At 44.8% G+C, this 26,972-nt stretch overlaps 1 protein-coding gene across 5 annotated transcripts in view; it reads left to right on the top strand.

The window, feature by feature from the left end:
- Positions 1-7,897: 7,897 nt before the first annotated feature.
- Positions 7,898-26,972, top strand: part of phf24 (PHD finger protein 24) — a 42,638-nt gene continuing 23,563 nt past the window's right edge. For 2 of the 5 annotated variants that reach the window (XR_004615546.1, XM_034601276.1), the window contains exons 1-4: positions 7,901-8,181; positions 18,245-18,672; positions 20,310-20,495; positions 25,826-25,904. Coding sequence is in view for 4 of the 5 variants with exons in the window: in XM_034601276.1 (XP_034457167.1) it covers positions 18,247-18,672; positions 20,310-20,495; positions 25,826-25,904 (691 nt within the window). In the remaining variant the exon portion in view is untranslated. Of the gene's footprint in view, positions 8,182-18,244; positions 18,673-20,309; positions 20,496-25,825; positions 25,905-26,972 lie in introns of all 5 variants that reach the window. The other 3 variants (XM_034601278.1, XM_034601279.1, XM_034601277.1) reach the window with 3 other exon arrangements.

Below are 26,972 nucleotides of genomic sequence, written 5' to 3'. Positions count from 1 at the left end.
TCCACACGAGTTCCTGCCGGGCGCTGACGACTCAAACAAATAAGAACGCCTTCAAATTAACGTGATGATTTCATTCTGTGACATTTTTATTTCGGATTTGTGAGTTTTAAACGACAAACCACGAGACATCACTTCTTTCTTCGCACACTTCGAACCGTGTGCGTGGACTCACTTTGCTTTGTTTTGGTGGCTCACATCCTGACCGCTGACCACATCCTGTCTCGCTGCAGCTTTTCTCCAATCAAGTGCACGTGAAACACAACGTTTTCCACTGCAGGAAGGGTCCCATCAAATATTAAATTGTGCTAAAATGCTCTGCTGGGCTGCTGCCATGGAAATATGGACTGTCATTCGTTCTCCGACTCTGATTTCTGGATGATTGTCTGCTTGCAGAAAGAGGCGGTGGGGAGGTGGAGGAGGATCTTACGTGCACGGCTAATGGCTTTTCCTTTCATCACTGCCTTCCTTTGGAGTGCACAGAAACGAGCCCCATTAATTAAAAGACGAGGATGTCATGTGTGCAAGTGATTCTGGATGTTTGGTCCAAATAAACAAGAGAAAGAAAAAACCCACCCTGACAACTTTCTTCGTGCTGAAATGATGACACACGGAGGACCCGAACCCGACTCGGCCTATTGTCTGCGGTGGGGGTCTCAGATGTTGTTGCTGTCACTTCATGTCTAATTAATTAACCCCGTCAGAGCGCTCGCTCGGCCGCCGGGCCCGGTTGCCACGGTAGCCGGAGATAACGCCACATCTCTATATTAGCTGGAGTGAGCAGGAAAGTGCCCGAGACAGAAGAGAGGATCTCAGCAGGATCCAAAAGCAGCTTCGTGCACAGAACAGATGTTTCAATGCAGCGATGAGTGTGCGTCTTAATAAATAAGAAAATCCAACAGATCCTCTTGACACTGTGCACATGTATCTGATCTTGACTGCGTCTGCACAACTTCATGCAAATGCGAGTTGACAAGTAGCTCTCGTATTTAGGCCGTCGATACAAATCCAGGCCGAACTGGAATCGAGGACATGAAAGGATGACTCAGCACAAATGGTTATGTACAGAGCCTGTGGGGTAACAGGACAAACTGGAAATCAAACCAAGCTGACAAAGAGGAGAAGTGGGTATATTCTCAGTTTATGCCCCACTTTCTTTAGTGTTTTTTTTAAAAGCAGCCTCTCCAGGAAAGGATAAAACAGTGAAAAGACGATTCTTGCACATTTAGCCGATAGTATTTGCACACAATTTCTGATGGATATGCAGATTCTAACATTAATACTGACCCACAGACTTTAGAGTGAACTACATGATTAAGCATTTTTCCTTATTCTTTAATCCATCCACACATGGAAATTGGAAACTTATTCTGCAACCTGAGCCGGTTATATTAGGGTCCGTGGCTAAATTCAGTCTCTTTAATTTATTCATGCCTATTTATATGTGACTGTGATTGTTTCTGACACTTCGTGGCCCGGAGGGAAACTTTTATCTACTTCTGTCTCTTTGATGTGCAGCAGAATGAGACGGAAATAGATGAAGAAAAACATATTACACCACTTTGACTGTTGTGTAATCTAAAAAAAAACCACACAAGACATGATTGATGATCGGTCCTGAAGAATATTATTCAGCCTGTGTGCCTTGTTTTTTTTATTTTATTTTTTAAGAGGACGGATCAATTTGGTAGCTGAGACAAAAAGCTGCTTTTGAATCTGTTCGGATAATATGTACTTTTTTTTTCCAGCAGAGATTGATTATCGCTGCCGGACAGTGAAGTTCATTTCATTGCAAATGCCCAGACAAATCTAATATGGATCCATATAAAGTCTCCGTCTGATTTATGATTGTCTGAGCAGCTCCCTGGCACCATTTTTTAAGACATTACAAATGTGTGACCTGGCACCGTGCACTGCACTTCACAAATGTTGGCTCCACGTTCCTGGTTTGAAGGAATGTCTAATTTAAATTCTTAAATTAAGTCCAATATATCTTTTTTCTCTTCAGTATTGTTCTCAGGAGCTGAGAGGCAGAACTCCTCCTGCACAAAAAACAACACATCTTATCTCCTCCTGAACCATTTGTTTATTTCTTTTTATTACAAGTCAGGCGTCTTGTTAGAGCTCCAGCTCCGAGACGCGGCTTTCTGTTCACAGAAATGAATGAACGAGGAACATTTTCTCGCTGTATTCGCAGGAGTTACAGCCTGTCCCCGTTTCTCCATCCAGGGCCATAAATAGGCAGAAACCTGTGACACATTTAATTAAATCCAAAAGCTCGAGCTGACAGCCATTGTTTGGCTCTCCCTGTTTTTTGGGCCCTAATGGATGCTCGTGCTCCGCAATGCCTCAGTGCCAGATCCTACGGTGTCACTTCCAGGGGAGTGATGCTGAATTATGGGGCGCCGGCGGAATCTGGTAATAAACCTGCACGGTGGCACGGAGGAAGATGTCATGTCGTCTGCAGCGAAATCACGAATCTGCGAGTCATTAATCAGCCGAGAAGAGGATTGAGGTAGTGACCCATGTACGTGGACATTTTCTAATTCGGAAAACAAGAAAATGGCAAAGTTTGTGTGACATGTGGCGGATTACTTGCCGAACCAACGGTAAACAAAGCTTCTGGTCTCTGAGCGATGGTGTTTTGATAAAAGCTTTATTCCGGCCTTACTCCAGTTGGCAGGTAGCATCTGGATACAATCTCACCAACTGTGCTTAGTCAGGAGGTGACAAAGAACAGCTGAGCTCCAGAAGCCGCCACAGCCCCCCGGATTAGTCGGAGCGCTCTTCATCTCCTCTTTGTCGTACACTTCTGCCGTGATGGACAGGTAGATAAGAGATTAACATTTGGCAGCAGTCTATCGGATTTCAACGGCGAGGGTGGAAATCCAATTACCGCTTCATTCTATCAAGGCCGTGGGTGTGTGAGCGAGGGATAAGCTACTCCAGAGCAGAGGCATTAGGAGGAGTCATGATGCACCCGCTCACATTTGAATATAAATAAATATTGTCTGTTTACTCCTCTTTTCTCTGACCTTGGCCATCGGATGTTTTCCTTGTGGTTGACCACTCAAAGTCCAATGATCGATGATCCGAGTGAAACTAAAATGAGAGAAGTTTTCAGGAGAGTCTGGTCATTCGTGCTCAGCAGAGTAACTCATTTGATTTGTTTTATTTCATGTTACTGTTGTTCCTCGAATGACAAATGTCACATTCACTCTCTTTTCGCTCTGTTTGAGTCTCCTCCGACTCCCAAGGAGGAAAATCTGGCTCCTCAGCTGCTCAATGCTCCACAAGTGGTTGCTCTACGGTTTGGTTTGAGGAAGAAGCTGATTCATACACTAGATTGATGATGATTGTGTCTCTTCATTTACATTTGGTGTATATGTACAACCTGTTAGACCATAATGAGCCTAATCCTTATCTCCATTGTCTTGGTGGTGAGTCTCATAATGTACAATTTTAATTAGTTGTATACTGGTAATTAAAGGTCGGAATCAGCAGGTGGTAACACACATCCTCCCCCTCCAATAAAATGGCTCCTACACGTGGACTATCACCATGGAAACAGGGACCAGGAAACAAAATTGTGAGATTTCTCACATTTGGACGCATGACAGATTTTTTCTTCTGCTCGCAAATGTTATGCAAAAATTCTTAAGCACCAAATAACTCAAAGGGATGTTTAACACCCCAAACAGATTTAGATTGCATGTTAAATAGAAGCACATGTTTGAGACCGGCTGGATACGACATATTTAAAAAACACACACACACACACACACACACACACACACGACACACAAGGGAAGTTGGATCAGCACAAAGTGAAAAGTCCTCGACTGCAGCTCGGTGATTCTTTTCAGACCGAAGCCGAATCAGAAAAGTCCTGATTGTGGAGTTTTCTAAAAAAAATCTCAAACTTCGGAACAGACAATTTGGCTGAATTTGAGCGACTCTAAATCCGCCACGAGACTGATCAGTTGCCTGGCAACCGTGCTAGTGTTGGCATCAACAGGTTTTTTTTAGTTTGTTTTGTTTTCCAGCCTACAGCCTTTAAAGCGGTGCTTAGAGAGGCTGTGATGAAAAATAAATAGTCCCCAGCGCTGTGAGGTTATCACACGTTTAATAATACAAGTTGTAATATTGGTCAAAATACACAGTAGAAATTAAATAATGTTATATAATATCATTTTGAGTTGTGTTTCCCATCGATTCCTTTTGTCCTTCCTAATCCTCATCGTGTTGAGATGCAGGTCTGAGTCATCCGAGTTAATCTGATGAGGCTGAAGCATCAATAAGGCTGAACGTCATCCTGTGCCTTCACTCTGGCCGATCCCAAACTCCCCCAGCCAGCAGCCTCCTATGTATAATGTCGAATTAACGTTTAGATTTTGTGATTGTAAAGCCTTCCTCGTCAGTTTCACAAGCAGAGCAACTTCCCCTTTGCCTTCACAGCTGGTCTGACATCTGCAGCTTCCACTTCCCAGATATCGAAGTGATAAAGTCAGGTTTCTATCTTCTGCTCGACCTCCTGCAGGAGTCTGTCTGCAGCCCTGTGGATCTGAAGGATTGGACGGGATTCAGGCAAACTTCTCCAACATGGACAGAATACGTTTACAATCCTGCAACACTCAAAACGCCTGGCTTTGTCACGAGCACCGACTTTGAGCTTGATGTCGCTATTTTTAAAATCCTTCCTAACATATAATAACTGATATAATGTCACGCTGCTGTCGAGATGTGTTACCAAGGCATTGGGAACAAGTCTTACTTTAAATACACACCTAAGTGTAATTGTAATGCTCTGGCTTCATTGGCTAAATGAAAATACACCACGAGCTAGAGAATGAAACCTAAAAATATCTACAATGGCATAATTTAATCAAGCTGCGCACACTTTTATCAAGATACACAAATTATTCCCTGGGAAATCGGTGAAAATGTCAGAAACGCTCGCAGCCAGGTGCAAAAACATGACCCCCTATAGGAAGAGGTCAAATCAATCAATCTATCCTTGAATTCTGAATTCAGATGTTATTAAAATGAAATAACAACATTGAAGATGTCAGATTTCATCCATTATCTATACTATTTATTGGTTTGAGGCTCACAGAGGGAGCTGGAGTCGATCCCAGCTGACACTGGGAGACGAGAGACGGGGGTTAAACCCTGCACAGGTGGACAAGTGGAAGTCAGATTCCCATCCAAGAATCCCACCTCTGCTCGATATGCTTTGAAACACGCGTGGCTCCTTCCAGCATCCGCCTCGCACGACACTGATTTAAAATATTTAAAAAAAGGTAAGATGATGATAATCCTCCAGGAGAAGGAGAATAATAAAACCCTGAAATCCTGCTGTCAGCAACCTTTTTTATACAGTCACGTCTAAAAAAATAAAAACTCCCATCTGTAAAGTATATTACATAGAATCTAATATTTAAAACTGCACGTACAGTCGTATATATAGCACATACGGTCCAAAAGTCCGAGACCACTTACGCATGGATGCTGCACATGTGATGTCCAGGACTCTGTACATGTGCCGGTTCTAGAGGAGGCTTCTGCAGGGTCCGTGCACAGCAGGGTGTATGGTTAATGTATGAACAAATGGAGCTTCATGCATTATTGATGCGGAACGTAAGTGCACACTGACCCGTGGTTCTTGAGGTGCTTGACCTCTTTTCTCAGCAGGGGGGGGGGGGGGGGACAGAAATGCTCATCTACAGCACGTCAGGGAGGAAACCCGAACCCTCAACCTGTACCTGCCTGTGGCACAAACAAATAGGATATAGATTCTTTGAATTTTTTATTCATGCTTAATTACATCAGGCCACTGCCGGCTTCTATCTCAATAAGGGCTTTTACAGGAGGAACAAAAAGGATGTAGCCTTGAAAAATACATGAACTATTTTTATTAAACGCTCTCCTGGCTTTTCACACATCTGTTCTGCATTTCTCTCGCACGCACGATAAAAACATGTGAAAAGCTCCTTTTTTTTTTAACTCTTCACAAACGGCCTCTCGGTGAAGACATGCAACAGAGACAGAAGTTCAGAGCGTTTAAATAAAAGGAGAATTAGGCTGGGAAAGCAATTATCTGTGGCGTCAGTGCCTTTTGTTTTTTTTTAACTACACAACAGCGACGGCCTCAGCGGATCTGTCACTATCGCCGTTGATTTCTATTGAGCTGTAATCACGGCCTTTTCAGCCCTGAACAACTTTTCCCGTGGTTACAGGACAATCGGCGTGATGGCACCTGCTCGGCCGGGTTCAAGCGAGCGGTAATTGTACACTTCTCTCCTCCTTCTGCCGCTCGCTCCGTTTCTGTGGCGAAAGGAATTTCCCCCCCCGCAATTAGAGAAATGAACTCTCTGTCATTAATCACCCCACTTGGTCAGAGAGCACTTGTAAATAATGTTTCGGAAACACTGAACACACAGTGCAAAAGCATGGCGGCAGCTGCGTTGATGTCGCCGTGGTTTCTATGAGGAATAAATGTGGTCATCTTAAGGTCATTAGCCACGTTTCGACTGGCAGCACGTGGAGCTTAAAGGTTCTTGCAGATCGTTGATCACCTGCATTCCCAGCGTAGTCTTCCACTGCGGGGACATTACGCAAATGTAGCCTGCTGACGAGTGAACTGACAGCTACAAGAAACTGTTCCACCTCAGTCCACCAGGTGGCGGTAGCACAGAAGACTACACAACAACGATAACGCTGAATAAATCAAGCAACACTACGACAACAGTAAACATGGTGGAGATCAGGATTTACTGAGTCAATGCTAGAAAAGCGAATTCAAAACAAAGGTTTCATGCCAACTTGTCACAGCGCCACCTACTGGCAGTAGGCATTGTTGCGGTTGTGAAAATGGTGTTTTTATCAAATAGCGTGTCCGTGGCAGCATGTTTCGCAGACGTTATCGTAACCTGCATTCAAATTGTCCAATCTTCCCCAAATGTTGCACATTTAATGAGAGTCCTGCCCTGAAGACATCTAAGTGCCCATGTTCAGTTTAAGTTATAGCGGCACCTACTGGCAAAGGGGAAATTTGCATGTTTTCAGCAGGTTGATCACATGCACCAGGATCAGGAAATCCTCAATATTCTGATTGTGACTAATTATCTGTTTTCATTGAAGATGGCGAATTTTGATATTTCACCATTAGGTCTCCACGTATTCCAACAAATATCTGAATAATAGACAGAACAAAGTAGATTAAATGTGTTTACCGCGACCCGGCTGCCTCCTTGGTGGTGAGTGGAGACGCTGGCACCTTCATGATGTATAAAATAGCTGCAATTAGCCGAAGTGGGCTATTGATTGCTCAGCCTGGACCCAAAGCAACTTCCCCCCATCATTCTTAATCAGCACGTTCAGGTCGGCTGCTCGGAGATGGCAATTTCCAAAATTAAAGTGGAAACACTCGACAACATAAGCTCTTATTAAAACTCATGCAGCCAATTGATTTGCTTATTGCACTGAGGGCTTTCATAAGAGGTTTTTCATATTTGTCAAGGACCGGTCTCAACAACGCAGCAGTACATTTAATCAGCCCCCCCCCCCCCGCTTCCACCCATTTTCCAAATGAGCCCCCTTACTACGCAGCCAAATTTCCATGCGCAGTAATTGGCTGCTCTGATCTAACGTCATTATTTGGGGTCCTGCGGGGTCCTTGGCGGTGCGGGACCAATCACAGACGCACGCACCAGGTCCACGGGCTGCACAAGTTAAATTAACCCGCACGACCACGTCGCCTGAAACGCACGGGGCTCTCATGGAGGATGGGGGGTGGTGGACGCAGACATGTTGGTCATAAATCCCTCATTTAACTTCAGTGGTCGCACCGACATCATCTCCTCCTCCTCTTCCTCCTCCTCCTCCTCCTCCTCCCACTCCTCCTCCTACTCATCCTCCTCCTCCTCCTGCTGAGGGAGTAGAGCTCGGGAAGGGACGAGAGGAAACAAGACTTCAGCACCGGAGCTGTCCGCGGCTCCTGTGCGTGATCTCCGCGGGACCGTGCGGTGGTGGAAGGAATAAAAACAAAGAGAAGCTGCGGGGCCATTCATCCCTCTGCGGGGCGCACACTCTTCATCCCGAGCCCTGCCATGCTGCACAGCCGGGCTTGAGACAGGAAGGAGAAAGTCCCCAGTAAGTCGCGGTGAACACCAGCTCTTTACGGTAGGTCCTTTATGTACAACATCTATACATCTGGCTCCTCTTGAGTGTTACGCAACAAACTGACAGCGGCCATGTGGAATGACGATTTTTGTCTGTGTGTTTGCAAACGTGGGACAGTGACGGGACCCGCGTGTACGTGGATTCCGCCTCATTTGCAGCAGCTTGTGTGAGGAGCATATTGAGGTCACAGCGTGCACATGGGTGTGGAGGCTTCGTATCAAACTCTCTGCTCGCTCTATTTCACAACGGTGCAAGGGGAAATTGTGCAAGAAAAAAAACACAAATCCAGGGAGTTCAGGGGCTGTAGTTGCACATGTGCGTCACTGAGAGTTGTTAAAGCACCAGGCGGCTGTTTTGCTCCCTGTGACTTGCATCAGTGAGGGATTCCAGGCATGACTGGGTGAGTGTGAAGTGATGCTGCTCCTCTCTGCAGACGCGCTGTAGTTTGCTCTGTCTCCAGCTGAACACTCCTTCCCAGCAGTGTCCCACAGGGGAGTGCTGCTGTCCATTAAGCTCTCCATCAGTCTGTGTTCACAGCCCCGCTGCTGTCATCCCTCCAGGTCCATAAAGCAGAGACACTTTTGGATGTTAACCTTGGATTGAGTCCTGCTTCTCCTTGTGTGACAGAACCCCTGCAGCCCGAGCTGCTTCGCCTCATTGTCAGACTCTGAGAGAGAGAGAGAGAGAGAGCGAGAGAGCGAGAGAGCGAGCGCTTGGCAACCTGATGTCTCCAGTCTACATTTAAATTCCTCCTCCATTCAGGTGCTTTTGTCCCCCCCCCCCTCCTTGTTCCATTCACAATTTCAGACCCCGTCATCGTGCTTCTTGTGCCGAATGTTGTGCTCGGATACTTAAGCTCAAGGATGAGAGACGTGGCAGTGAAAAACCAAAAGGGGAGAGCTGTGTTTCTTCTTCTTCTTCTTCTTCTTCTTCTTCTTCTTCTTCTTCTTCTTCTTCTTGGCAATGGGCAGCAGGAGAACCCTCCTTAATTTCTCTGTGATTCGATTTATTTAGCCCTGTGTGTCCGGGTGCACGTACGTCTGCGTGCGTTAACTGGTTGCTAATCATTCCACTCACTCCCAGGGATCTGGGTGAACTCGTTAGTGTAATTAGTTCCAGGTCCTTGCCTCCCTGGTCCGTGGGTGAGATCTTTGGCTAAACTGGGAGGGGGGTTCGCTCTCATGAAAAGACATGCTTTGTGGTGCCTCCATTCAAACACTCCCCCACCCCCCCCCACTCCCGTCCCATTCCCTCCACTGGAACGAGGAATGAAAAGACGGGCTGGTTGGGATTCTAATCAGCACATACCAGTGACATCCAACAGCTCTGGGAATCGAACAGTCCGACGTAACACGAGAGCAGAGCCGCAGCTCATAGGAGCCTTCTTCATGCTTTTATGTTACGTCCATGTTGGACGAGTGCAGATGGAAAATGGGTTTGTTGATTAGTATAAAAGAATCCAAAACCTAAGATAGAAAGAATTTCATTGCATTTGTTGGTCATGCTTTTCCAAAACTGGGGATCAGGATCTTAAAAGATGATCCGAGATTAATTTGAGGTGCCACACGATGGTTGAAAGATGTTAACACTTGTTTTTTAACTTCTCCAATCTAGTTTTCTTTTGGGTGAGAATCTGTGAATATGTTTCCAAGCTGCTGAAATGAAACGACCTGAGCTGAGTAGTAAAAATCATTCTTTGGTTGATCTGCTGACCCTGTAACCTGTGACTAATGTCTGTGAAATTGCTTGATTGTTAAGGGGTCACAAGTCAACAACCTGCAAACCACTGAAGTACAACTGTGGCGTTACTAAAGATTAATAGAAATCCTTTGAGAAAAGCAGGTCTGGCCTGTATAAGTACTGTTAAATGGGCCTCTGGATTGTGTTTGTTGGCAACGTCCTTTTAGAATTGGGATTACATATCGAATATCAATGTTTTGGCCTCCCTGGAAATTCATGAAATGCCTTTTAGAACACAGTGCTGGGGGGGCGGGGCTCGACCAAAATGAGCTTCATGATGTAGAGACGTCCCAAACGGTCGAAAGGTCCGAGACGTTCTGATGTTTTGAAACACTTGGTGGCATCATGAGCCGTGTTTAACCCATAACTGTAGATATTATGGTAATAAATATGATTTTGAAACCAGTATTAAAGTGTCTAATGAAAGAACGGTCATATAGTTTAGTGTGCAGCTCTTTAAGTTGTCCTCAGAGAACGTTTGCAGCTCTTGAACGCAGCCTCCTGCCACCCATTGGCCCTGACCTTCATGTAGCGTCCTCTCAGGTTTTCTCAGCAGCTCCTGAGGAGCCAAATGTCATCATTTTACAGCCTTTTCTAAAGTAAATAACAAACCGTTTCAACAACTGAACTGACTGTAGTCGAGCACTACCTCGGATATTTCCTCGTAGTGGTGGAGATTTTTCATTAGGCTGATAAATTGCTGTTATACGAGCTTCGGTAGATCTCAATAACCCCCTCGCAGCGACACTTAAGCAGCGGAGGACTGAATACTGATACAGACCTTAAGGTGTCCCTGATGGCCTCTAATACACTGCAGCTCACGGGCGAAGCAATGATTTATGTGCTCGGCTCCTTGTCTCCAGTCGATGTTGCAAGAACAGATTCACAAAGCGTGATTTCTTTTTTTTTCCTTATCTGTGTCTGCGTGTGATGCATAACAACACAGAAAGACGTCATGTGCATTTAAGAATTTCACCAGCAGAGACGTCCACTGCGTTGCCTGTTGTGAGCTGACGTTTTGCCCTGACAGGGTCTGGTAGTGTGCAATGGACGAGGATTTCGAAGAAACAGCTCGGCGCCGCCTCCCCCTGAAATCATCAATATTTAAATAATCCGAGATGCCCCTGAGAGCATCGTCTTGCAGGAGCTGGTCGCACTCAACTGCTGAAATGAATCGAGATCCTGAATGAATTTTCGACCTCAAATATTTCTCTTAACTTTAGCGGGAATAAAGTTTATTTCCCCCCCCGGTTCCTCCGATACTTTACAAACTGAATGATTCAATTCTCCGCCTCCAAAAAACTGCAGTTTTCTCTCTGGAATATGGATGAACATAGACTAAGCCGAGATCCGGTCTCGTAAGACACACAGCTGAGTGGATATCTGATGTATCTTGCCATCTTGAAACTGTTCCACTGCTGTGCAGATTGACATCATAACATTTCCCCAGGTCTGCCCTGTTTTCCTTTCCCTGCGTTCGAGATCTGTTTTTATCCAGGGGCATTTAAATGATTCAGGAGGGTCGGGGAGAGAGAGCAGAGCGGCGGAGCCAGATGCCCCTGCAGGAGTCCAGTGAATGTGGAGCCTGGGGGGGGCTTCCTCCCGCCCTCCTCTGCCTGCATCGGCCTCAAATGTAATATGAAGGGTGAATCTGGGCGACTGCTGAGCCAGAGCGGCTCCACAGCCGGCACTCGAAAGACGATTTGCCATTTATCTCAACTTGTGTTTGATTTGTGAGAGTTCTGGCCGTGGGGCTGTGATGGCTGCGGGCGCGGCAAAGAGACAATTTGGCTTCACCTTTTGGGGTCTGTCATGTCGTCCATCTTTTATACACAATCAATACTCTGCTAACCTGATTCCAGAGTCTCATATTCTTATTTTTACACCTGTTGTTCACCTCAAACACAGCAATTAACCTGCTGAGCACAATATACCGATAGAGATAACGTCCGCAGCTACGAAAGCTCGCAAGAGCCACGTTGTAAGAACCGGTGTGGTTGACACGTGTTTATGTGTCGTCTTAAAAAAAAACACTCATTTCTTTTTCATATCTGTCAGGGATGCAAACATCTCCTGACGTGCACGCAGGCGGCGAGCTGCACTTAAAAGTTGCTGTCAGTCAGACAGGGGGGGTTTGAGCTGCCTGACAGGCTCCTGGTCCAAAAAGAAGCTGTCGGATCCCAGACTGGCGAGGCGGGTTACTAATAAACGAAGGTATCAGAGCCGCACGCTGACCCATTTGTGTCAGAATCGACTTGTAGACGGGGGAGAGAGGGAGACAGAGGGGGAGAGAGAGAGGGATGAAGGGGAAAAAACAGCCCTCATTGAAAATTCATAAGTTAACCTGGAAATGACAAGGTCTTCTGTGCGCTCCGATATTCGCTTCGTTCCCTGCTCTGCTTTTTGAAGAATGCAAATGCTAAGAGGTGCATGCACTTGCAGCTTCCTGTCCTCATTTCCCCTCTGGTCTCATACGATGTATCGTTACGTTAAAAACCGAGTCTCCATTACGAGCAATTGAATTGACGTGAAAAATGAGTTTGGGGGGATTGGATTTATTAATAATGCAAGTAAACGGGAATCGTTTTTTTCTTGCCCTCTATATATTTTGATTTAGTGTTTGACTTTCAAAGGATGTTGAAATTCTTTCCATGCTATTTACTGCTGGCACAGATTTCATGAAGTGCACACAGACCTTGGGGCTTGTAATATCACTTATATCACCCCCCCCTCCCCCCCCCCGCTGCTTATGAAGCCTTCGCACTTTGCTGGCCATTAAATAACAATTTCTTTATTGTTGACTACCTCGTTTGAAATGGCGCGGCCCATTGTCTGCGCTGCGCGGTAATCAAGGCGGCAGCATTTAACCAACATGTCAGCGAACCCACGATGTGAGAATTTGCCTTTTAATTGTGTGTTTTTCTTTTTTGACCTTGGGCTTCGAGCAGCGAACTGATCCTCGCAGGCATTTCTGGCATCGACAGGCTGCCGCCGTTTGTGCCACAGCGCTGCTCCTCGCCAGACAGGGAAGGTCACTTCAGTTGATAATCAAGTCCCCGTAATAATCAGAGCAGCAGCCTGTATATTGCGATTATGCCGTCGCCGCTTAACAGTGCGTGTATGAGCTGTTTGGGAGGATTCTGGTAAGAAGATTTGTACACATTCAAGAGGTTGGAATCATATCCAAGCTCCTGAAGCGTGAGTGTGCCAACACTTCAGGTTTATTTCCATCCCGGGGATTTATCTGAATATATGGCTCCACAATATCACTTTAAATCACAGTCTTTCCTCAAACTGCACAGTTTGCAAAATGCATAAACGCAAAAGTCTGGAGACGGGACCATCTCTCCCAGGACATGTAGAGGAATTGTTGACAACTTCATTTTAAATACCTGCTGAACAAGCAAGCTAGTTTGCAAATGCATGCGTAAAGTGAGGCTAACTTTCAGGTGTATCGGCTGCGTTCTGGTTTATTCAGCCAATCAGTGCCTATTCCTCATCAACGGGGGGGTGTTGTTACCTTCAAATGTTTCATGTGTTAGTTTTTGTGTAGATCTCGAAAGTATCTCACAAGAAAAATCACAGCCTGAAAGAAAAAGACAGGAGAAATAAATATATCTTCTGTCCCAGAGTCTCTTTTTTTTCCTTTCCCTGCTTATCTTGTTATTATGGGACATGTTCAGATTTATCCTGCAACCCACCGGGGGGGCTCAGAGTTTAAGAGCTAGTGATTTAGGTTTTTGAAGTGAAAGAATATACTCTAAATCGAACGGGGACGGGAGATGCACAACAGCTCTGGTTTTTACTACTATTAGGTGTCTTCGTGAATCGGCGTATTTCCATCCACGTGTTAATATGCATATTTTAGATTTTTACACGTGGACAAACCTACTTAACGTTAACCAACATCAGCTGCGAGTGTCGTTCTGCAGTGTCCTGACGCACCCGATTGAAATGTGCGGCATCGGTTTGTATTCGAGCTGACATGAGGCTTTGCAGAGAGTCGTCAGAGGACGCCCTGCATCCTGCATCTTAAAACAACCAAACCCGCCCTGCTCATCACTTGTTTGTCCTTCTGCCCTCAGAAACGCGTTATGGCCCCCGTCAAAGCATGCGCCATGAAACTGTCAAGTTAAAAAAAGGCCACCAAAACACTGAACTCTGCAAGAACACTGCCCGTAGGCAATATTTACACCGTGCATTAACTACCTCTTTACAATACCTCGAAGATTCTGTGCAATAACCTGTATTCTGGAATCATTACTCGTTATTTCCCTGGAATACACAAGGTTCATGGGCCTAATGTTCATATATGTGAAGGGATCCAGTGAAGAGACGAGAAACAGCAGCAGATGGACGTAACCTTCCTCAGATAAAAACACCAGACGGACATTAACGCAGCCGTGTATTCCGTTATATCGTTCGTTTCCACAGTTTGAGGTTTGACTGGCACTCGTTTAACTCCCTCTTCTTCTTCTCACATCCTCTCCGTCTGCAGCAGATTGAAGGATTAGCGCCACCACCTGTTTATCCTCATGAACCAAGTCCTGGAATCAGGCATTTCATGTTATTTCGCTGGTTTTCTGGAAGATTCTCCAGAAATCTGCGCTACATTTGATTTGAAACCGGCCGAACGACACGTTCAGACATTTATAATGCAATTATTAAAATGACCTGTGCTTGGAATTAGTTTGTAGAGGTAGATAAAGGTTTGAGACACAGAACAATACTCTGTGTTATTCCTGCATTAAACTAACAGACCACCCACTGAGCTGATTCCAGCAGTTTGGATAACAGTCGACCACCGTCCTGGATGAGCCTGCATACGAGCATTATGATCATTGTATATTCTCAGCGTGTTGCTGTCATTCATCAGGCGGCAGGAGGGCGTCGCTCCTCCAAAGACTGACCTTTACAAATGAAGTGTTTCCCCTTGAAGAAGACGCTCAGTCACTTCCACGGAGCAAAGCTCGGCCGGTCGTTCAGGGAGCTTGTGAAAAGGGTTTAATGCTTGTCCTGTTTTTCTAATAGGGCTGTAAATGTTATATCAGTCTTTATTGATAATTATCGTGATAAATGTCAAATTATTACTTCTTTGAGACAGATTTTTGCTTCTGAGTGAAGGTTGTGGTTTCAAAGTCTTGACGAACGGCAAAACATTTCACAGATCTGCAGTTGAACATCAAAGCCAGTGATGCATTATAATATCTGCACAATGCGTAACCATCACATCAATACACACATATACTGAATATATACTAATTGTTGTTAGGGTTTTATCTCCCAGACCAATTCCCCACCATCTGCTGTTTATTGGAGTTTTTTGTCCGAGCATCGTTTCCATTCCTGTTTTGTCCTGCGTAATAAAACAGTGCATCAACAACACACTTGAGAATTTCAAGATGGAACCCTTCACATAAAAAGCAGGAGTCCTATGCTTCATCTGACCTTTGACCTTTGACCTCTCTCAGGGTAAAATAGATATTCAGTGCCCTAATCAATAAAGAATCACTGTGCTCTTCCTCCTCTTGCTCATAAAATGTCGACAAAGAGAGATTGAATTCAGGAGACGTGCAAGTGCTTTTCTTTTCTTCCTCGGATGGTTTAAATGCATGAGACCAGACGGAGCACGGCCCGTGTTGAACCACGCGTGATGCAAATGAATGTTGTATCGTCTGCAGTCTATGAAGCATAAGTCCACGAGCAGCCCGGGAACAGAAGGGCCTGGTGGGCTATTAGAGAGAGAGAGAGAGCCCGGGAGGAAGAGCGAGCGAATGACTCCCATTTCACGTGACATAAACGCGATTGAATTTCACCCAGGCACTTACGCGGGGCATGGATGGATGGGATCGCATTTCATAGCAAAGACACATGTCCCATAAGTAGCACGTAATCAACTTGAATCCACGCCGGCGCCTTTTTACCCCCCCCCCCCCCCCCCCCCAATAATGGAGTTCAGGGTGGTATCTCACTGAAGTGGAAATGGGAACTAAGTCACTTTCTGCCTGTTTGCTGCACGATGTAGTGCATTATCCAAGGTGGGATTTCACTTGAGGTGTTTAGGAGTTATGCAGTTGCGATCCCTTAAAAATGCAGGAGTTCTGAACCCTTGTTAAGTGTGAAACAACATTATAAGTTAAAATGTTGTCACATTTATCATATTTATTGCCATAATCGAGATCAAATGTTGTAAAAAAACGATTAAAAGAGAATTTTCTCTTCTGGGATCAGTTGAAAGTTGATCTTACCTCATCATAGCTCGAGTCATTTCATTTGCTGAACACACGGAGGTCACGAGGCACAAAGTCAGATTTCCAGGACCTCAGCAAGTTGTGCTGATTGATGCCGTGTATGAATTCCAATGTGGGGCCGTTACAAAGAAGCACACGTCTCACCTGCGCTCCGAGCGTCTGACCTGCTGAAATAATAATGGAAGTTAATTTAGCAAACATCACGCACCTGATGTTTCCTGCTGGCCCCGCCGGTTGAGGAGCGTGACCTTTAGGTGGAAGGTCACACCAGCACGAGTCCCTCACCAATTTAGGAAAAAACCTCACACAGCATTAAAATCTAAATTCCCAGAAGCATCCGTGTGTGTGTGACCCATGACATGGTGCATGCCGCTGAATCATAAACATGGAGTTTTTTACGCTTTGCTGCTACTGCATCAGAAATGTGTAGTTTCAGCTTTTAAAAGAAACAGAATCGTCGCTGTTTGTCCTTCACCTTTGAGAGAAGGTTCCTGGTTCGAATCCCAGTTGGACGAGGATCTTTCTGAGTGGAGTTCGATGTTCTCCTCATGTCAGCAGAGGGTTTTCTGCAGTTTAGGTTTGAGGATGATTGGATTCCTGGAATTGACTGCGATGGTTGTTAGTCTCTGGATGTTGGTGACCCTCTAAAAACGAGGGTTATAGGTAATGATGGATAGATTTGATATTTCAAAATCTGGACAAATTTACCTCAGTAACATCTGCATGGTTATAAACCATTAAGATGAGTAAGCAAACATGTGTTTTATGTGAACAAGCCCTTTCATTTTATACGCATTTATTGGATTACTGCCCTGTAGCGGGATATTAGTTACAGGCTTGTGCGTGTGTGCAGTAATTTGTTCGGAGTCTGTTAGCTACGTTGACGTGTTTATTTTAAATCCTTTATCCACATGTCTCGATGGCGGAGATTCTTTTTCCAAACCTCAACAAATCAAACAATGTTCATTTGGCGGTTAACGATATCTGAGCTGTGCAGAGCCACAGACACAACAGAGCAAAGTATAGATTTCTGCGTCGATATGTAAAGTAGCTGTTATGCAAAATGATAAAAAAAAAGGAACATCGCAGGTATATATCGCCGAATAAAAATAAATACAAACTCCACAAAATGTTTGAGATGTTCTTTCTCAGTGTTTTGTGACTTGTGGGACCTTCTTTCTTTAATTTGCACCTGAAAGATGCACATTCTCGAGCAGATTGCACAACAAGACGTGAGTCAGAGGAATGTGGGAGCGACAGCAGATGGGCAGAGTTTACTGTAACAAGGAGTCGAGTTCAGGGACGTTGCCGCTGAGATGTGGGAGATCTTGACAGACGGCGCTCGGCAAACATAAGGACGCTAGCGAGCAGAGGAGATTCTGACGTGCGAGCAGAGTAAATATTTTCATAGGGTGATGATCTCGTCTTCTGGGTTCGACTGCGGGAAAGTTCTCACAGTTTCCTTGTTGTATTCTAATAAAAATCATGCTCATCATGACTATCAGCTCCTATTTCAAGTATCCATGAGCTGCACATGATTGGCAGGCGGAAAGGGGGGGGGGGGGGGTGGAGTCAGTGTCACAGTTATAGTTTCCAGTTTGTTTCTTAAGCTACAGCAAAGTGTCGCCTTGTCTTTTTCACATGAGGTTTTACTTTCTCAGTGTTTTTCCTATTCTTACTAAGCTCTGCCTACTTCAAAACAACATGTTTTCTACTTGACTTACACCAATAACAACATTAATAGCTGCCGTGGGTTCGATTCCACGCAAATTGGCTTTAAATTGACAGTAGGTGTGAATGTGGGTGTGAACGGACTGGTAACCAGTCCAGGGTTTGTCCTGCCTCTCACCCAATGTCAACTGGGATTGGCTCCAGCTTCCTGCGATTAGCGGTGTAGATACTGGACGGACGGATGGATCTCCCAATGAATGATGCCACGTTTTTGCATTTTAACGATTGCTTGTGCATGTCATACATACACAAGTTTTCAAGTTTGAAGTTTTCAATAGATAATAATCCTGCTGTTTTAAGTGTAACGCTTCTTTGTTTTTCTTGTCTCTGTCCGTCTGCAGCCATGGGAGTGCTCATGTCAAAGAAGCAGCAGGTGGAGAAGGTGCAGAAATGCAACGCCGTCGTCTCCGCCTTCCAGGCCGGCGTCAAGGAACGGGCCCCCACAGCCAAACAGGGGGACGGAGACGTGGAGGAAGACGACGGGCCCGTCAGAACTTCAGCCAGCCCTGAGGGGAAGAACGCCGAGGAGGCAGAGAAGGAGGACACGGACAGCAGCGCCGCCCCGTCGACCTCCCAGCAGGCCTCGGCCGCATCGAGGGACGAGTGCAAGGCCAACAACGAGGCGTGGTCCAGGTTACGGGACGGGAAGGGCGTGGAGCCCGAGGATCTCGACAAGACCCATCAGCTCACACCGCCGGCGTTCGTGCGGCCCAAAAGGGAAGCGGACGATGACCAGCCGGTGGAAGTGGAGCTGGATAAGAAAGAGCAGGTAATACATCATGTCCTTAATGGAGCTTAGAAAATGCCATTGAATCAGCAAAGATACCGTATGAAAACACATTCTAGCTCCACAACACACTTTAAATCCTCGAGTCCTGGGATTAACGAGATGTCAGCCAGATCTCCGTGGCAACAGCAGAGCATTATCTCTCTCCTCCCTGGAGTTAGGCATCAGGATGAAGCAATCCGTGCGAGCTATCGAGGCCCAGTCGGGCTTTATCTCAACACCCTTGTGGAAGGTGAGAAAGTACGAGTTGGAAGTTGTTTTCCACACCAGCAGGGAGATAGATGTGTTGTTGTTGTGCAGGAGGGCTCTTCACAGCGAGCACCTTGTGGGCAGGCTGCTCCGGCTGGCTCAGAGCGATGACCCTATCCCGGGCGCCGCCGACTAACGGGATGGAGTTCACCGGGGCGTCGACACCCATCAGGATTTCTATTTCGCAAAGAGTAAACATTGCGCGGCAGCGCGCCGTACACTGCCGACACGGCACTTTAACAAGAGGTGCAGATATGTGTGTCTACCTTGCAAATATTTATAGATATGTAACATCAGAGTTTTCAAAAGAGGAGCAGCAAGATATCTCATCCACGGCCTGGCTTGCCCCCAATGAGTAAAGCAATATTATGGGATTTGTCGGCGGCTCATGCTTTTGTTGAGTGGGTTTGTTTTTGCTGTGAACGGATTAGAATAGTTTTTTCCTTCTTCGGGAAATGGAACTTTCTGTTTACTGCTGATGACTTCTCAGTCAAATGTAGAATTGGTATCGACACTGATTACCTGAATCTATGTGCTTCAGATACGTGACGACTGAGTTTGATTTATTTCAATCGGGTTTGTTTTTTTGCAGATTGTATGTCTGGCTTCTAACACGGATTTGGAGATTCATGGTATTTTCTACATCTCGCTTTTGAACAGCCCAAGTTTTAAATCCAAAATCAGACATCTGCCTTCAGCAACACGACTTCTGTGCGATCGATATCTGAATTTTATGAAGATTGATTTGAGTCTGTTTTAAATGAGAAAAAAAAAAGTTGTCTCATTATTTAGAGTTTCATTTTTCAAAAGGTTGTGAGAGCTTTATTCCTCCTAACGAGGCCCAAATGTCATTGAAATGTCAGGACAAGATCTCTGGCTTTAATTGACCCTTTGCCCTTTTCCTTTGGTCCAAGAACTGAACCGATTTTCTCTGCACTCAACTGAGTCAAAGACCAGAGAAAAGTCAGCGTGTTGTTTGTTAAATCCCAAACATTTTCATTTCTGTGTGATAAAGTGAGAAACGGGTTCACTGCGGATGTTTTCTTGGGATGAAGGACTGCATCTTAAAAGTTGAGGAATGAGTTCTAGCCCCCGCTGAAAGCTCAGAGAGTAATTTTGAGTGGAACTTCGACGCCGGATGCATGTTGATGTAAACTGAGTCATCGGGTCACAGGAGGTGAGACATAACTGGAGAACATTTGACAAGCTGTCATTTGTGTCTCCAACTCTGACGCTTGTGCTGAGGCGCAGAAATACAAGACAAACACTGACATCGAGGCCACAGTTTTCCGTCTTGATGTCAAAGGCGGCACAGTCTTCATTCTCTTATTAATGCGGTTTTAAAAATAGTCCTGTTTTTTTGCCCCCAGCCGCCGAGAGACGAGATGTGTGACGTGTGCGAGGTGTGGACGGCCGACGACCTGTACCCCTGCAGGGTCTGCACGCGGATGTTCCACGACGGCTGCCTGAGGGAGCTGGGCTACCTGCGCACCGAGGCCTTGCAGGAGATGAGGGATGCGGCCCACACGGTTACCGGCTGGAGCTGCTACTATTGTGTAAGTCTGCACATGAGACCACACACAGTTCTTGCACACACACACACACACAAAAACACCAGGCAGGGTTTCAGTTGTAACATTTGTTCCACCGGCCCCGGGATTCATCAATGATTATTTTCAGCAAATGATTTTTCTCTTTAGCGTTTTCAGCCAAGACATTAGTGATATATTTGTCACCATTTGGTTTCTTATTCATTACAACGAGATGACTTCCTCGCCGGGAACATTTGTGGCGAGGAAGTCATCTCCTGAGGGAGCAAAGGCTCGGGGCCAAACTTTGTTGCTGAATCAACCTCAGCCAAGCTCAGATTTCACATCTTCAGAAATGACACAGAGACATTCTTCTTCCAGAAAAAACCTCTTTAGTAAAGTATAGTCGCTCAGACACTGGCGTGCAACCAGTAGTGTTTCTGCACAGGAGACATTTCTACTTGTCCAAGCAGGAAAAGCACTGGGAGGAGTAATATCATTATCTGTAGCTGTGTCCAGGGGACGCCATGTTCAGAGGGCGTGGACTAGACCACAAAAGCTGAAACGAAATGAGGTCTTTTCTACGGAGGACTTCCGTGATCTGTCCTTGCGGCTCCACTGTTGCCTAGCAATTCAACACAATGATAAGGTGTTCGTGCCTCTTGGTTTTTGAATGTGCCATTAGCTGTTTTAAAAATGTAATCATCAGACGTCTCGTCACATGCCGCCGCTGTTATCTCTTTGAGAAACAGTTTGTACAAAGGATCGTGGGAGAGTTTGACTCGGGAAGGATCCACCTGGTGGAGCCTTTGTCGTGATGAGTGACACCAACTGCTGCTATTTTCACTTTCAACAACTTATTAATACAGTTTTAATTATGTAAAATAGAATAAAAAACTTTGCCTGTCATAGTGAGAAACTTAAACTTCTTTCAAAATCTGGTTTTCTTTTCTTTTTTTAAGAGAAGTGATAGAATGTCTTGTTTTGAGGAGGATACGTGGGAAGTTGTCTTTTGTGGAAAGTTGTGTATCAGTATAATCTAGATGCAGAAACATTACATTGCCTATTATAAAAGGTGAATTAGGTTTTTCCGGCACTAGTGAGACAAGGCCAGTGACCTTTTGGTTTGGGCTTTCTGTCGTCATTACTGTTGCCCCTCACATCTAAACCTTTTTAATTGTGAAACAGCTTTTCCTAGAATTCAAACCCATTTTCTCAGTTTTCAGTGTTTGTAAAGAGCTGAAAGAAAAAAAAATCAGCTTCTCATCAGGAATTCAAGACCGATGATGGGAGAGGGAAACTGCAGTTTGCTTTAATTCTAGCGTAAGCTTTTAGTTTTTTTTTTTCCCTGGAGGACCCTTACGAGCGGAGAAGGGGCTCTGCTTTCTTTCGTCCAGCCCTGAGAAGCTCGATCAGTTGCCAAACGTTGCGCTTAGAGGGAGATGTTTTCACACAGTCTGTGAAAGGACACTGAAAGGTCTTCTTTCTTTGGCTGGCTCCTCCAGTGCGAGGGGAACGTGGGCGGAGACAATTCACTGAAGGGAGAAAAAAAAAAGAGAGAAATGTTTTATTCAAATTGTGAGTTTCTCGTCCCCGCAGCTACAGAAACCTGCCGTTCTGTCGGTGCACGTCAGTCACGTGTTACAATGCTGCTGTCCTTCACATTGGACGTAACACGTGATGCATGCACGAAGGTAGAGAACATTACTTCAGCTGCGTGTTATCACTTCTCCATGTTATACTCTTTGTTTTTTGGGTTACAGAGCTTGTTGCAACCTGTGCACTGCAGCACAGACACGAGGAGACAAACAGAGCGATGCTTGCAAAACTATTTCATGCACTCACCTCAAGCTGCGCTGCTCTAATCATGTGACCTGCCTCAATCTCCACAATCCTCTATAATACACCCCCCGCCCACACTCTGACAGTCTATTTAACCTGCAAATAATTCCCATCCCTCTCTTTGCTTGTAAATGCCTCTGCTGCCCTGCGTCAGTATCGCTGCCTGACGATTCAGCACCTGCATCCAGCTGGAGGCTCCTACAGGGGGGGGGGGGGGGGGTTATAAAGATATATTTCCTCATTCCCCTTTATATCTAAAGCTACAGTTTGCAGATAGCAATCAATTTATATCAGATTTGAAATTCTGCAGCATTGACATGAGGTTAACCAACCATCATGGGAGTGATATATTTCCTAATTCTTACTCCGATGTGAGTGTAGATAAATCTTGTACCTGAAAAACATGTGTCCCAGGGGCTTAAATGAAGGTTTTAATACGACTCGTCTTTCTGTGGCGTGTTTATATTTTCTCTCTGCACCAGTTCGCCCCATTTCCATGTGTCTGCTGTTGAGCTCGTAATGATGTGACCTTTGGTGATTGGGTTCACGTGTGTTTCATCAAGCTCCTGATGACTGATGAGCCGCAGCTGGAAGAGGAGCCAGTAGCTGCACACCTCATTCCGCTCGGAGGAAAGTCCAGCATGCTTCAGTCCGTACAGTCCTGCAATGTGTGAAATGTAGACATTTGATATCCAGACTACAGTGCTCATGCTTCCCTCTGTCATATCTAACGTTCAACTTCACATCGGCGCTGCAGACGACTGCTGCAGACTCGGTTTCTCTTGAGAAGTGGATTAACAGTCAACCTTCAAAGTGAGACCGCTGCACGTGCGGCTCAGTGGCAGCCAATCAGAGCGAGGACGGCTTTATGAGTACATGAGTGACCCTTCTCCGTAGCGCTGACGTCTCTCTGACGCTTGTCACGGCCCCAGGGGGGGGGGGGTTGAGGCGCTCGCAGCAAAGTTGAGGGGGAGCATTTCTTGACGCGTAAATGACACTGTGCAAGATAAGCATTCATTTTGACTTCTGAAGCTCAATATATCCGTTCCCCTTTACGGCTCCTTGGGGAAAAAATAATCTGACTCTTAAGCTGCAAGATGTTTCAGAGAAGCTTCTCGCTGAAAACATCAGTTTGACAGTGACTGAAAAGCTCTGCAGACGTGAGGGGGGGAAGGTCCTGCTCGTCCTATTTTATGACGGCCCAATGATTATATGTCACCTCCGTCTGTTCATCTGATTCCTAAATATTGATCCGTGCAGCTTTACAATCAATGAGAACATGTTTCTACTGAGCCTCATCAGACGTTTTTTTTTTGTTTTTTTTAAACCGTTAGAACACACAACCAACGCTGTCACTTTTCTGGTCTGAATTTATAAAACCTGCCAGAATGAAATTAGAAAGTTGTTCTTCTTATACCTTCTTCCCCCTCGGGGGCCGTCTCTGTCTTCAGAGCTTATTTCCCAGATGCTGTCAGAAGATGTTGCATAAACCCTCTTAATCACTTTTAAAGCCACTCCGAGAATAAAGATGGATGAAGAATGTTTTTTAGATTTTAGAATATCATTGCATTACAGCAAACCAACAGCAGATGGCCAGGTTTATTGTGTCGGGGGGGGGGGGGGGGTATGCTTGAAGGACGTGGCAGCAAAGCAGATGAGAGATTCACAGACGAGTTGACAGCTGGATCTTGTTTTTTTGCTCTAGATGTTGATTCACATCTCACATCACAGACAAATAGAAGCTTTGTGTTGGGATGTTTTTAGTTTAACTGGGTTCTTGATAAGATGCAGCTCGTTGGGAACAGTAATAAATGTAAATGATGCAACAGATTATGTTTTGCATGCTGCGATTTTCTTACCACCCACATGGCTTATAGGACATTTATATTCTTGTTGTTGCGGCCGGCAAACATAAGAAATCTGAATGTTAGCAATAGGAAAAACATTTCGTTTCACCAGCAGCTGAAGACAATCTGATTCATCCTGAGCTCACATACTGAGTGAAGTGAGGGAAATCATGATGTTCCCTCACTTAATACTTTTGTTTTTCATGATGCTTTGGCACAGCAGCTAGGTGACAGTTAAGTGGAAGACGCTGTCATTTATGAATAATACATCCCAGCCTCTGTGGAAGTGAGGAAAAAATCTTTTAACTCCGGTTTTAGTCGCAATTTATTCACGGAGGGTAATTAGAGGAAATGATTTGCAGAGCGATGACAGTACAGCAATATAATATTGTATCCGTCTCTCATATGTGAGAGAGAGTGATATGTGTTTATGCAACTGAATGACGTTGCACTGGAAAAATAGATGAGTAAAATGTGGAAAGACAGAATTTATTGCACATATTGGAAGAATTTGTTTTATGGCTTCTGGTCTATACCCCTGTGTTTAAATGTTCTATTTGTGTTGGACCTTTTTGAGGACTTTTTATTATTATTATTATTATTTTGTGGACACTTTGAATTCATTATTTCCTGTTTTATTTTGAAACTTCCTTCCTTGTGTGCGTCTTACTTAACTTCCCGTCATTCTCTGGTTTCCTTTAGTTGATGACCTGTCCCGTGAGAAAGAAGAAGTAAAACTATATTAAGATGATTATTGGTACTTTAAACCACTAATATACTCGTGCATAGTACAATTTCAGGTAAAATATGAGAATTTGAAGTTGAACCTGAACCCGCCCACATGATAAGATAATAAACAGGCTTGGATCATCACACTCCTGATCTGTGCCTCAGGCAGTGAGGAAGCAAAGCGACAGGTTTGTGTGTTCGCTGAGCTTGAGGGAGTTTAGTTTGTTTGTTTGTTTGTTTTTGAAGGGTGGGCGGATTGTGCGTTTCCATTTAGATTTCAGCGTGTGTCTTTCACAAAGCCCTGACACATGGTAACAGGGAGAAAGGGCGAGGTAAACAAACTGGGAATTGACTTCCTGCAATAATCCCCGAAAGGACTATTAAAGTTTCATCTTTCCACTTATCTGATAAATGATACGCAAATAATTTAGCGATATAAATATTCATATCTGCGTCTCCTGTGAGTTTCCTTGCCTGCGGATTTCTACAAACAAGAAATGTATGATACACGGATGGATCTGTGATTTCAATTTTATATATTTCCAGCGGCATAACATTTGAATATCCTACATATAAGTGAAATATGTGTTTTGTGTATTTTAAATAAGCAAATACATTCATTTAATTTAATTTTCATCACATGAAAAGATAAAGAAATGTCATTTTTTTCACTAATGATTCAGTAATGAAGCGGCTCCGAGGTAGACGAGCACCTCACGAGAATCACCTAGGAAACGGCGTCGTTGATGAAATAGATCTTCATTTCAATACCTCGTACGCCTGCGGCTAATTTGCGGGAGGTCGATCTGGGGATGACTCCATATAATTAGAGCACACGCTCTTATTAGACATCAAGTAATGCACCGCTTGACAATAAAAAGAATCAGAGAGAACATCATTTGTTTTTCTCCTTCTCTCTCTCCTCATCTCTTCCTGCAGGATAATCTGAATCTTCTCCTGACAGAGGAGGAGATGTACAGCCTCATGGAGACGTTCAAGCAGTGCAAGATCATCCCGGGTGAGTCCAGGGTCCATGCTTCGTTTACTTTAAGGGGCGGCGAGCGTTTGGTGACACTGTCGACGCCATTAAACATTCTGGAAACTAGGGGGTGACGTAGACGTGGTCAGGTGGAAATATCTTGATTCTATGTCCGGTCAGGTCTGAGTTGTAACTCTTCCTCTAGGTCGACACATTAATTAATGCCCCGTACTTTGGTTTGTGTCCTTTTATACCTGGGACAACTTTAAGTTATGTATTTAATTAGCACAGATGGTGAACACAGTAAAGCCTGTTGACATTAGCGCTGAGCTCAAACCACTAATGTTGCTGTGATGATGACATCCGTTCCATAGGTTTTTATTTGCATTCGAACGTGGTTATAAAACGTGTCCCTGTTCCAGATGAGCCTTGTTTGCTCGCCCCAACAGTTGTACCCACACAGATAGCAACAATATGAAAAGGACAAATAACAACTAGAAGGGAACACAGAGTTTTCCTCCACAAAGGCCGATTGGCCACTTTATCACCATATTGCATATTGAGATCATAAACCATGCACACAGATGTTTTGCAAACTGCTCACGTGAAACACAGGCAAAATATCAATTTTTCCAGATATAATTCAAAGGAATATTTGTTGCCGTATGGTCACTCCTCCACTCTTTATATGAATCCTTATCTGGATCCACACCAACTTGCACCTGGTTCATAGATATTAGCTGTTAGACATAAAGATCTCTGTATTATTAATTATTGAGAAATGTGAAAGAAAGTGGGAAACAATACGTTTAGTGTTAATCTGTCCAGTAGTTTTTGCGTAATCCTGCTAACTAACATAGAAAAGCTGATGAAAACATAACCTCCTTGGAAGAGGTAATAATAAAATATACAGTAAAATGATCCTGTACACCTGAGGGGATGAAAAGTACGTTTGTGTAGCAGACTTTGTTTTCCATCTTGGGTTTTTGTACCATACAGAACCTGGGCTGGAGTAATCTGTGAGGAGGCCCCAGGCAAAAAGCTGCTGTGTTGGGGGGGGGCACTACTACCCTACAATGTTTATTCTATATTTCATGAATGCCTTTC

Source organism: Hippoglossus hippoglossus, chromosome 12, assembly GCF_009819705.1.
Source record: "Hippoglossus hippoglossus isolate fHipHip1 chromosome 12, fHipHip1.pri, whole genome shotgun sequence".
NCBI lineage: Eukaryota > Metazoa > Chordata > Actinopteri > Pleuronectiformes > Pleuronectidae > Hippoglossus > Hippoglossus hippoglossus.
Note: the sequence above shows the minus strand (reverse complement) of the source record. Positions and strands in the feature narration are given on the sequence as shown.